The sequence below is a fragment of the Centruroides vittatus genome, unplaced genomic scaffold (assembly GCF_030686945.1).
Source record: "Centruroides vittatus isolate TY-2023 unplaced genomic scaffold, ASM3068694v2 contig_3118, whole genome shotgun sequence".
Taxonomy (NCBI): domain Eukaryota; kingdom Metazoa; phylum Arthropoda; class Arachnida; order Scorpiones; family Buthidae; genus Centruroides; species Centruroides vittatus.
The window spans coordinates 493,351-506,858 of NW_027122009.1; the positions used below are offsets into that span (position 1 = coordinate 493,351).

General features: G+C 30.3%; 1 protein-coding gene across 2 annotated transcripts in view; it reads right to left on the minus strand.

The window, feature by feature from the left end:
- Positions 1-9,686, minus strand: part of LOC136973217 (uncharacterized) — a 232,433-nt gene extending 222,747 nt beyond the window's left edge. Inside the window, exons 1-2 of one of the 2 annotated variants that reach the window (XM_067267918.1) lie at positions 9,524-9,686; positions 2,801-2,919 (exon numbers count right to left, since the gene is read on the minus strand). In XM_067267918.1, the coding sequence (XP_067124019.1) occupies positions 2,801-2,909 (109 nt within the window). In that variant the 5' untranslated portion in view covers positions 2,910-2,919; positions 9,524-9,686. Of the gene's footprint in view, positions 1-2,800; positions 2,920-8,940; positions 8,964-9,523 lie in introns of those variants that run through there. The other variant, XM_067267919.1, reaches the window with a different exon arrangement.
- Between the last annotated feature and the right edge of the window lie 3,822 nt (positions 9,687-13,508).

Here is a 13,508-nt window from a genome sequence, read left to right on the forward strand (position 1 = left end):
TAATGAAATCCTTTGTTTTGGACTGCAGTCATTACAGGGAGTCTGAGTCAACCAACACCATGGGAGGCAGAGAAGTATTTAAATATTCACTCCCCAGGTGGGACAAAGACAAAAATGTGAGCAAACAGTGATTCCCAATCCAGGATTGATGGAGAGGACATAAATACTCAATGAGAGAAGGGAACTTCTGCTTAATGCTAGAGAAAGAAAGCTTGAAGATAAAGATGACCATAGAAGAAGTAAGAAATAAATAATCTAAGGTCAAAAATTAACTTGATCAAAACAAAGAGAGGCTATGGGGTTTCACCAGATGATAGCCAAAGAAACAGAGGCCAGGGATTGTGTGATCTGGAAAGAAGACAAGGGAAAGACATATAGGACCAGACTCAAAGAGACATTTCTCAAAGTTATAGCCAAACCTGAATTGCAAAATAATTATTACAAAACTGGAGAAATATGCAAACAAAAGAAGCACATCTTGTATAAATTGTGCAGTTTTATTTGGTGTTAATTAAGGGTTTTACTTCTGCTAGGTTCCTTTCTCTGATCAGATTAATTTTTCGAGATTTTGAATAATTGTAATTTTTATAAATTGTATCAATTGTTGTAAATACTGAACTTTTTGAAATTTGACATATTTTATTTTTAAACTAATTATAGTTATTGAAACTAATTTATTTTGTAGTCAATGTCCAGTACCAGTTTCATAGTTTTGATAGTTTTTTGGTATTTTACGAATTCTGGTGCAAAGGTTGTTTCTTTGACATTTTGGGCCTTGCAGAGTAATGAATTGATCTTGAAAGATTTTATATATCACTCTTCTATTGTGCTCTATGAACCCATGTTATATGCCACAAATGTGTATATTTTATAAAGCTTAATGTGTTACATTTGTGAATAGTGTTCAATTTCTAGCGACTCTAAATGCAAAAAGTGAACTCTGAAGTAAGTATGTGGTAGATGCAATGTATTATGATGATGGATAAAAGGATGATTTAAACTATTGGTGAACTAACTATGAATGTGATTTTATTTAAGTGTTATTTTAAATAATTCAATTTTATTGCTTTTTTTTCTGTACCATGAAAAAGAAACCTATTGCATCATTAAAAATCATTCTGCTTGCCATAGGTTGTCAATCTCTAACATAGACACTAAAATGCAAACTTATTAAAATTATAAATCAGATATCAAAAACCAATATTTGGAAAATTTAGTCAAAAATTTTTTAAAAAATCTATCAACTTTAAACAAAAACAGTAAGAAAAATCAGAATAATATATTTTTTTTCTATCAAAACATTAACACTTTGCCATGGAAGCTGTCCCGTATTCGACAATACAGCACTTCAATTGAGAATATGCACATACAAATTTATATTCGAATATACAATAGCAATCTTATCATTTTTTTCACATGTAATATAGAAATTTGTAATAAGATACATAATGCGGTTATAATAAAATATTAATTTTAATTAACTCAAAGTACGTTAAAATACGAAAATAATCACACAATATGTATTTATGTTTTAGAAAATACAAGGGAAGCAGCACTTCCATAGCTTCCATGGACTTCCATGGACGGCATGTCACTGCCCTCTAAGTTTTTTGCAAATCTCCATGTTTTCAGACCTTCTGACCCCAAAACAGTAAAAAAAAGGGGGAAAAATTCCGTGTGTATGTGTGTTGGCATTTATTTCATTTAATATCTTAATATGGGGTAAAGATTAAGAAATGAAATTTGGCATAGTAACTTGTGTATAAGGGGCATTGATGCTATCAATGCCCCTTATACACAAGTTTGATGATTAAATGTCAAGGAGATGGAGAGATATGATATGTGACCTATCTGTATCTCAAGTTGGGTTGGACTTGATGAAGATTTTACTTATTAGTATTTACAATTTTTTTTTTATAAAACTCATCTTTCCTCAAAATTAAGCTGTTTGCCATTTTATAATAATTAAAAATATAAAATTTTTTTACAACAAAATCTCATAACAGATGGCACCCCAAACAATTTTATTATAATTAATAGTATAAGTTATTTTTAAAAATAAAAGCTCTTAACAGCATATGCAACTTGCTACTGGATTTTTATTTTCCCAGCCATATATAATTACAATTTTTTCATTATTTTGTCCTTTGATAGGTGTTGTTGATTCAATTTCCCGTCATTGCATATAATCCCATAAAGATTAATAACTTTTTTGGTTAAAGTTTACCTAGGGAACCCCAACGGCTGCGCTTCTGGGAATCTCGACGGCATGTGATATTAGAAATTCATTGTAGGTGGCACAATTTTCAAATTTACCTATGGTAGTCAAAATGGCAGCTCATCTCTGATTCCAGCAAACAGAAGAAAGGAAACAGTGGGGACGCACATTCTAACCTAACCTAACCTAACCTATTCTAATAAATTACCAAAATTATTACTAACCAAATTATTAGAATAGGTTAGGTTAAGTTAGAATGTGCATCCCCACTGTTTCCTTTCTTCTGTTTGCTGGAATCAGAGATGAGCTGCCATTTTGACTACCATAGGTAAATTTGAAAATTGTGCCACCTACAATGAATTTCTAATATCACATGCTGTAGAGATTACCGGAAGTGCAGTCGTTGGGGTTCCCTAGGTTAACTTTAACCACTTCTTTCATTTTGATCAATTTGTGTGTAACAGTGACATACTTTAATGAAAAAAAGACAAATTGGCATATTCACTAAAAACTTTCAATGGAGGCAGCAGAAGTGTTAATAGCTATAAATTTGAAGTTTATCCTTTTAAATTAAAAACTTACTGTTGTTATAATTCCAGCATGATTTTTTTCTATATATCCATTTCAATATGGATTGATAATTATTTCTGTACATAGAAAATTTTCTCCATAAATGTAAAACAGATGTCATCTTTTTTAAACTGAAATATTAAACCCAAAAATATGAATAAAAACATTTAATGAACAAAATATGAAATAAATTCAAGATTTTTATAGATTATAATTATAAAAAACATGCATGCACACAGTACTGGACCAAATATCCAATTTCCAAAAAGTCAGAATTACCAGAAAAATCAGCTGTTTTTGAACTGGCTAGTTTTGAATTTGTCAGGCTGTAGTTTGCCCCATGGCCACTGTTTTGATTTGATTTCCATGGCAAATATGTCTCACAATGCAAGTTCCAATACTTGCATACAGTGTATTAAATACAATTTGTTCTTTACTTTCTATTATTTATTTTATATTAAATATAAATTTAGCCCGTGTCCAGAAAACCAGAAAATCCAGACCAATTTTGATCCCAAGCTTGCTAGATGTTTGGTCCAATACTATATTTGGTAATTTTCATGTTGTTTTTAATTCTTATGTTTATTTCATTTATTAATTAAAACATTATGCATTTTTGAATTTCCCAAAACTTTCAATTATATAAACAATGAATTTGTTTCATTAACCTGAAAGAAAAATTAAGAATGTAATAAACAAGAATTCTTTTAATAATACATTTACATTTTGAGCTATGCTAGATGTGATGCAACAAAATATGCATAGTTTTAATAATCAATTTGAAAAAATTTGCAATTTGAATTTTGCTGCAATTTGAAAAAATTGTAGACCTATAAATTTCCACTGTTGTCCATCCATCCTTAATTTCAAGAATAGTGTTAGATAAATGAAAGTCAATACCAGATATAGAAAGCTTAGAGGCAGGAGGCCCTGATTAATTGTATATTAACTTATGGTCTAGACCAGAAGTCACATGATTTCAATTCAAAAATTTTCCCCTAAATGGAGTTACATAGATGGCCAGCATGGTACTGTTGTTATCAGGAAAAGTATGATGTACAGGGGCAAGACACTACTAATTTGAGATGGAGAGCATATATTTTAAATTAAATAAATTAAGAATATGATTAAAAATTGCAGCCTGGCATTGTGACAATGTCACAATAAATAATTGCTTGTTGCTTTTACAGAAGTAGAGTAAATATTTCATAGAAAACAACAACCAATTACTGGTTAATATTAATAGTGAAACTTTTATTATGTCACTAAACCAATAAACCAGCAAAAGAACAACTCACTTTGGAAAGCAATCATTTTTGTCCATTTATGAAAGATATCTCCAGGAAGATGTCCTTCACTTTCCAAAGTGAGTTGTTGTTTTGCTGGTTTATTAGTTTAGTACATAGTGGAACTTTTATTAGTAACACAGAAAACCTTTCACACTTTGTTTCTAGCAATTAATTCACTAAATACGAACGTTTTCGGCCATTTTGAATGGCCTTCAGGCACAATAAGGCCTGAAGGCCATTCAAAATGGCCGAAAACGTTCGTATTTAGTGAATTAACTGCTAGAAACAAAGTGTGAAAGGTTTTCTGTGCTACTGATTTTAAGTAGTTTTAGCTTTGAGTGCAGAGGAACTTTTATTATTATTTCATTGTTTATTAATTTGGTTAATTGGCATTCATTTTTCTTTTCAGTATATGTTGTATTTCTATCATCTACATGCACCACATTCTGCATATGTACAATTATCATTCCATATATACAACATGCATTAGAAACACCTGACTATTTTAAAAATAGATATTTCAGAGAAAAGCATATATATTTACTAATTCACACTGATATATTCCTCTTTTTATGAAGAATTAGTGTCAAACACTAATTCTTGAAAATGACATTAGGGAAGTGCCTTGCAATTAATACTCATTTGTCTAGTCAGACATTTCAGAATTTGGATATTTTTTATTTGATAATGACACCTCTTGATTAAGTTTCTGTAATAACTATCTTCTCCACTATTAATAATGCCATACTTTCTTTTCTGCTTCTCACTACTTTCTACCATCCTTTCAGTCTTCAAAATCCAAAAACACAGAAAATATCTCTCACCTCTGAAACTTTGATTTTCATAATTTTGAATAAAAGATCATGTATTAGAAATTTTGTTAGTAGTTACCAACAAAGAACAAAGCAATAATTCAATTTGTTTGAAATATTAAAAAATAATCTTACTACACCACCTAATGTTCATCGAAAAAAACTGTTCATTGAACAAATGTTATTAGCAAAACCTATCTTCAGATTTTGAACACAATTATAAATTAGTCCAAAATAGAACACTGTTTTTCAAAGTTTACATTTACACTTAAGATAATATTAACAAATAAAATAAGAAAATATAACATAAAAATAAAACCAAAGTTGATTGTAGGGAAATACATGAATGAAGGGTTTTATGTTTTAGTCTGTTTTCTATGATGTATTTCAATGCCAATGGTAATGCTTTTGCATCCTCAGCATTCAGACATTGGTCTTTAGTTTACCTCAGATATTCTCTGCACTCAAAGCTAGAACTACTTAAAATCAGTAACACAAAAAACCTTTCACACTTTGTTTCTAGCAATTTAATCACTAAGTACAAACATTTTCGGCCGTTTTGAATAGCCTTCTTCAGGTACAATAAGGTCGGTTGAAACGTCAGTTAGCAGATATTTACGTGACATCAGTGTTTATGAAGGTTTCTTCTTACTAGTGATGTCATTGCTAAGAAAGTTTAAACGATATTGACATTGTAAATTATCTTTTGAGTTTAACCAAGAGGTGCAAATGACTATGATAATTTATCTCATTTCTTATTTCCACTTTTAACAATTATCATATTTTCAATAGTCAACTAACTTGAAAATTAAAAATATTTTCATAATAAACAAGTGCCTTTTATTAACATATTCATGATGATTGTACTGCAAATGGTCTGATTAACCATATTTGCTATCGTAAATGTTTTGAAGTTTGAACAAATAAATTAAAATTTTTTTTTCTCTCTTTGTTTCTGCCACTGTTCACAACATTGACATGGTAAAAAAGCAATTACATATAGGTTTGCAAAAACAACACTATGCTATCAAGACTCCATCACAAGTTCAGGTATAAACTCAATAATAAAATGTCTGTAAATACCATGCTCTTTGCAGATGATCAAACAATTTTATAAAGCAACAATGATGATCTTCAAAGATTATGATATGAAATTACCAGTGGTGATATTCAACAGGTTTGCACAAGTTCGGCCGAACCTGTTGGTAAAATTTTCAGTTTTCCGAATGGGTTCGCCCGAACTCATTGGTAAAATTTTCAGTTTCCCGAATCTTGTTAAACACACGTAACATTTCTCAGTGGTTTTGTTTCTTTTAAAAAATATATTAAAATATACGTATTATACTCTGTAACACTACTAAACTAGAGCCTTATACCCCGTTCGCACCAAGCATTTCAATCTAGATTGTGAGCAAGGTCGGGGAGTATGCCTTGTGCGATCTCTCTCGACCATTTCAATCTCGACCGAAACGAGGTTTAATCGCGATCGATTCAAGAGAGTTCTTAAAACTAAATCCAGTCATAAGAGAGATCCCACAATCTCACGCGTGCGAGATAATACAAGATGGCTGTAGAACACATGTCGGGCTATGGACAGCGAAATAAAAAAGATATTGTATTTCAAGAGATGATGACATCTGTCTATTATCAGCAGTGCCATTCGGGGTGAAAAATTTCTCTGCCTAAAAAAAAAAAAAGGTTGACAGCACTAATATACTATTGTTACCTGGTCTTCGCCCAGAGCCCCTTTACGTTCCAAATACGCCACTGATTATTATATATATCGCAAGAAAAGGTATTGTATTTATTTCTAGCCAAAACTTCCATTTTGTTTGTCGGTGATTGTTAGGGAAAAATTTTCTGCTAGCGAACCCTTTGTTAAATATTTCGAATATCACCACTGGAAATTACTATTAATGAAACAAAGATAGTGACATTCAAAGAGATAATACCAGTTAGATTCAAAGTTGTAATTGAAAACCAAATATTTATTCACTTGTTAATTTTAACAACATTGATTATAACATAACTTTTGGTAAAAAGCAAAATAAGGAAAAATCCAGGAACGATCCAGACTAAAATTCTATAAGACTGAGACCACACCTGATATTATATGGAGTCAAGATACGGACTAGCAAAGATAACAGCAGATTGCTAGTAGCCAAAATAAAGATATATCAACATCTCCATAACCCAATGTATATTAATAAACAACCAACCAAAATAAAATTGCTAAGATCTATTAAAGGACATACAGGATTAGATCAAATAAAAAAATATGAATATCAGCAGAACACTAAAAATATGTTTCAGTACTTTAAATAACAGATTATATCAATAGAAAATACTGGAATAGAAAATAATAGGAAAGAAACCGACATACTAAAAACATAATGGAAAAAAAAACTGGAGAGAAACTGAAACTGGCTAACAGCTTAATTCTTGAAATTGATATCAATGATTTATGTAACATTTTAGATTTTCCTGAAAAATGCAAATAATTCATGAAATATTCAATAGATATACTTTTTACTTATTTTTAAATAAAATTTTATTTTACATAAAAAAAATTGATGCATTTTTTAAATATTCTAATTCAATGTTCATATCAATACTTTCATTTTATCCAATATTACACACTGTGGCTCACCCCTTGGGTGTGCCAAGGGGCCCTGGCATCCCCAAAAGTAAAAGGAAAAGAAACACTAGTAAATTTTTCAAAAATATTTTCCTAATTAAAACTCATTTTTTTATTTATATTGTGTTGGGTGTTCTAGTTCTATATTACTTATGAACTAGCAGTCATATAAGGTGGGAATTTTATTGAGTGTACATTCAAAATTTTTTTATCCTTTCAACTTGGCACCCCAAGATTAAATCTTGAGTATGCAACTGATAATACAATCCTTATGTTCCTTTCACATGTATTTTTCAATTGTTCCTGAAGACATTAAAAATAAAATTTTTAAAGTAAAGAATTAATAAAAGGACTGCCGTCTAAGGACTGCCGATGGAGTGAATGGCGATAAGGAAAGACAAAAGCAAAGTTTTTTTTTTATCTTTGTATGTCGTAATTATATTTTATAAAATTTTTAGTTACTCAAATATTTTAGGATATAACTGATGAAATTACTGGAACTAAGTACAGTACTTAGTTCCAGTAATTTATCCTAGAGAATTTACATGTAATATTTCTTTACTGGGATTAAACTATATCACATATTATTGTTTTTTCTACAGCTTCTTGTTCTATCAATTTTGCTATTTTGATTTAGCATAAATTTGCTTTTATACACATATATGATCATCCCAAACACACTGTAATTAATACTGTCATTTAATTTTATTACAAACTTATCATACAGGAACTATATTTTATATCGAATAGCTTTCATATTGTATAAAAGCTACAAAAATCTTCAAATTTACCAGGTAATTATAAATTGCAATATGTTTTATATAAACAAATAATATAAAACATTTTATAATTTAACATATATTATCAAGTATTTGAAAATGAGAACTGATGAGGGATGTAACACCCAAAATGCATATTCTGTAATCAACAAGTCTATTTTTTACCATTCACCTGAAAAGTTTCTGTATGGTAAGTTCATAATAAAAATAAATTTATGCTAAATTGAAATATGTCCTAAATTAATTTGTAATTGTTCTATTTGTTTATTTGTTTAATTTATGTATGTTTTAGCAAATAAAATCAAAGTTATGCATTTTAAGTAAGATTATATTTGTTACATAACATCTAAAGAGTTTACCCCAATTAATTATGGAAAAATTTTATTTAAAATAATCAGCATAATTTAATTTGAAAGTATTAGGACATAAATGATAAATAAGAAAATATGAATTAATGATAAATTAAAAATACAAAAATGAATGTGTTAATGATAAAAATTTCAAAAACACTTTGTTCTTAAGATTTGAGTTATTGAATATATATATTTAAAAAATATATAAAACACGATAATAAAAACTTGGCTTATTTTGTGACATTTGCATTACTAACAAACCTTTCTTTATAACAGTAAACCTTTTCTTTGTTTCTAAAATTAGTAATAAAAACTAATGAAATAAAAATAACAACATGAATGCAACAGTTAACAAAATTAATGCTTTCAATATATATTGCTAGCTCTATATTTCATTGCCAAAGTTTGATGAATCAACAAACTATATTTTGTGCGCTAGGTGTGATTAAATAATTTGCTTAAAATATTAAACAAATTTTCGATGGAGATAAATGGTTGGTTTACTTTTCATTTAAAAATAATAACAAAATATAAAATATATTATTTGAAATAATACAATTAAACAAGCAATTCGATTCGTTTTCGAGCAGTTACATGTGCAACACGTGGTTAAATAAATCCCTTTAATTTATTCGATTTCTTGATCATAACGATCATACTTTTGTCTGAAACTAAATAAATTCTTGAAATTTAGTATATAATTTATCTTATAGCATCAATAATATTTTCAGATTTTAATTTATAAAACTTTTATCAGGTAGTATAATATTATAATGAAGATGTACAGTAAAAAATAATTGTATCTATCTAATCATAATTTATAAAATTTAAGTATACTTGAATTAAAAATAAATGATTACTAACCCTGTACGATTACGATATTAGTAATAATTAAACAAACTTAACACATCGTTCTGTAGAAAACACAATCACGCAAGAACTTCTAAAAGTAATTAAGGCCATTCGGAATTTATAAATTTTAATTGAATTATTTTTATGTAAAAACAGTTATTTCTTATATATACAACAGAAGAATAGTATTTTAAACAATTGCAGTGTAATGATTACATATTAAAAAATATACGCAAATTAGAATATTAGAGATATGATCATATACTATAAGTATATTAAACGTTAATATTATCGTATTGAAACAGATAAAAGTATGTAACCTTGATACTGTAGAAACATGTCTAAATAAGTGTTCTATTAATTAATAATAAGATCGTGCACTTTTTATTGACAATGACTTCTATATTACTAATGAATTTTTTTAATTCAAAGATAACAGGATTGAAGTGCCATTAGATTGGAATAAGTCAATATAACACGTGGGCAATCTACAAGGGGGAGTGCTTCCCTGGAGGAGTGTGTAAGAAACTGGCCATTATGGCTGTTAGTGTGAGTGTCAACGAAAGATGTTCTTCAGGTGAAATAGAACTTCGAAGATGTGTATCTTATTTAGCTATTATGGGTGTTATCTTCCTTAAAATACTTTGGAAAGTATTCGTATCCATACGGATATATTCCCTATAACAGCGATTCAGTGTTCCCAACTTTTCGTAAATAAATGTCGCTACATTTTAAAATAAAAGTCGCTGATTTCGCCACAGATATTTTGAGAAGTCGCTACTTTGTCGCTACTCGATAAACAACAAATTTTAAAATCGTCGAAAGGCTTTATAACAAAACGAATTTATTGATACAATACAAGAAAAGTTGTACACATAATAGTTGTGTTAAAAAAACAATTAACAAAAATAATTGAATTGTTAACGACACGAACGATATATAATTATAATACATATATAACAAAAATGGAAAAACGAAAAAAATAATAAGTTTTAAAACAGACTTCAATCAGAGTCGCTTTCGTCTTCCGACGACTGTTTGTCAATGTCAGCTTCTCTTATTTTAAATGAATACATAATTTTGTTGATTTTTTAAAATGTTCTTGAGTAATTTCGTAATTAGTACAACACAAATTTGTATTATGTAACTCAATTTTAATTCTTAACAATGCCGAAGTTAAATTAACTCCAAAACTTTTTTTTTTTTTTTTTTTTTTTTTTTTAATGTCAGCCAACATTGAAAATACACGTTCCACATCAGCGTTTCCATGCGGAATAATTAAGGCACTTTGTGCCACTTGTACAATGTTTTTAAACAAATACTCGTCGTTGAAATTTTTAATTTCTACTGTTTGGGTCCATAAATCACAAGTATTATCAGCGGCTTCATAAAATTTTAAATAAAGTTTAATTTTTTTGTATTCATTTTCAAGTGTGACGACATTAATGTCAATTATCATAATTTCAGTAATTGGTTTTAAATTGCATATTTTATTGGCATTAAAAATATTGTTTTTATTCAAAAAATCTAAATTTTTATTAAAAAATAGGTTTCCAATTGGAAATCTTTTAAACGCTTCACTAACTGCTTTTTGGTAAAACTTTAGACATTTCAAAATAAATAATTCATTGTCAGTTTTACTTAAATCATTAATCAGTGCTCTTGTGGTTACCCCAACATTAATTTCTAACAAGTTGAAAAATTTCCCGGGCAGATTTATTTTTGTTACAAAATGTTACTTTTACAGATTTTTAGCTCTGCACACTGTAGAAAAATCTGGAATTATAGTTTTGTCTATCTTAATGACATTAGTCGTTGCCAGAGAGCGCTATAAAGTAGAGAAAAGTCTGTAAATTTGAAAACTATAAAAATAAATTTATATTTCGCAAAAATTAAAAAAAAAATTTCAAAAATCGCTATCTTTGGCTGATTTGTTTGCAGTCGCCGCTACGTCCCTCTTTTTTTTTTTTTTTTTTTTTTTTTTTTTTTTTTTTTTTTTTTTAACTCTTTTTGCCCTGTGGGCACTAAGAGGGCCTCTTTTTAGAAGGCTCATTATGGGTTCGGCCAGGCCCACAATGGGGCGACCGGTTGGTGAGGGCTACGTCCCTCTAAAAGTCGCTATTGTGGCGACAAGTCGCCACGGTTGGGAACACTGTTCTCAGCCTTCTTAGCTCCGCGACCCCCCCAACTAGTAAATATAAATACTTTGCGGCCGGATGGCCGAGCGGTCAAGGTTAGCAGCCTGCCGCCCTGGGGGACCCGGGATCGAATTTGGACGGGTCGAAAAATCCCCAGGAATTTTTCGGAGGGTGGTGCATCCGTCCCATTGTGGGCCTGGCCGAACCCATAATGGGCTTGCTATTAGAGGCTCTCTTAGTGCCCACAGGGCGGAAAGAGTTTTAAAAAATATATCAAGACGAATCGATGACATGGCTGCCGATGTTTGCGATCAGATAATTCAGCAAGTGAGTTCGAGTGAATTTTTTAGTATTCAATTTGATGAATCAACAGATGTAGCAAACATGTCTCAGTTCTTATGTTTTGTGATGTATGAATGCGATAGGGACACATCAATCAAAAAAAATATGTTGTTTTGCAAAACAGTACTGGGTCATGCAACAGGACAATGTCTTTTTGATGTTTTTTTTATGAAGCTACGAGAAACTATACTAACATAGATTGGACAAAATGTATTGCAGTATGTAGTGATGGTGCAAAGGCGATAACAGGAAAGAACAGTGGATTAATGAAAATATTAAGAGATCGTCTTATACCAAGGGCGGAATGGACACACTGCTTCCTTTACAGACACGCTCTTGTCAAAAAATATGCTGGAAAATCTTAATCAAATCCTTTGTGAAACTGTAAAGTTGGTTAATTTTATTAAAAGCGGACCGTTACAGAACAGGCTGTTTGCTAAACTATGCGATGAAATGGGCGAAAATAAAAAATCTCTTCTTTTCCACACAGAAGTTAGATGGTTATCGCGAGGGAAAATGTTAACCCGGGTATTGGAATTGTGAGATGAATTAAAAATATTTTTCTAGGATAAACAAACGCCATTCTCATTGTTTTTGCAGAATAACGAATGTATGTTGTTGTTGGCTTACTTAGCTGATGTATTTTCGCATTTAAACGACTTGAATGTGAATTTACAAATTCACATTCAAGTCGTTTAAGTCGTTACAAGGACGTGATAATAACATTTTATTAATGACAGACAAAGTTTATGCGTTCATTAGGAAGCTTGATATCTGGATTATGTGCCTTCAAAACAAAAATTTGGATATGTTCCCACTCACTTCGGATTATTTTGAGAAAAATTTGAATGAACAAGACACTATTATTAAGGTGACCAACTTTTTTACAATGAAAAGGAGGACACATAAATTAAAGGAAAAAAATATTGTAAATAAAAGAAACATTTTATTCATTGCAACAATAATACACTATAATAATCTCTACTGCATGTGTATGTGCCGTGTTGTGTTTTGGTAAGAAGTAAACAAAGTTACTTGCATGCAGCGCGCTCTTTCAAGGTCTCCTGTCAGAGCACATGCGTTTCATAATCGCGTTTTGCTGCACTGTACCGAGCCTTGATGAACCGTCATGTCAAATACAAACACATCACATCACACTACATGCGATGGATCGGCTCGGTATCAATCAAATATGGAGATTTACGGATTAGTCTTCAAATTTCAAAAAGGAGGACATGTAAGAGGTCACTTTTTGAGGGAGGACAGAACTTACAAAAGAAGGACTGTCCTCCCTAAAGGACAGTCCTTCTTTTGGAAGGACGGTTGGTCACCTTAACTATTATTCACCACAGTTTGGATTGCGCGAAGATGCATTTGGTGAGCTAAAAACTCAGTTGACAGAGTATTTCCCGGAAGATAAGAATGATTTCTCGAAGAGATGGGTACTGAATCCGTTTAGTGAAAATGTTGTTGCCGCTGCTAAGTTACCAGTTGAGATTCACGACCAGCTGCTCATC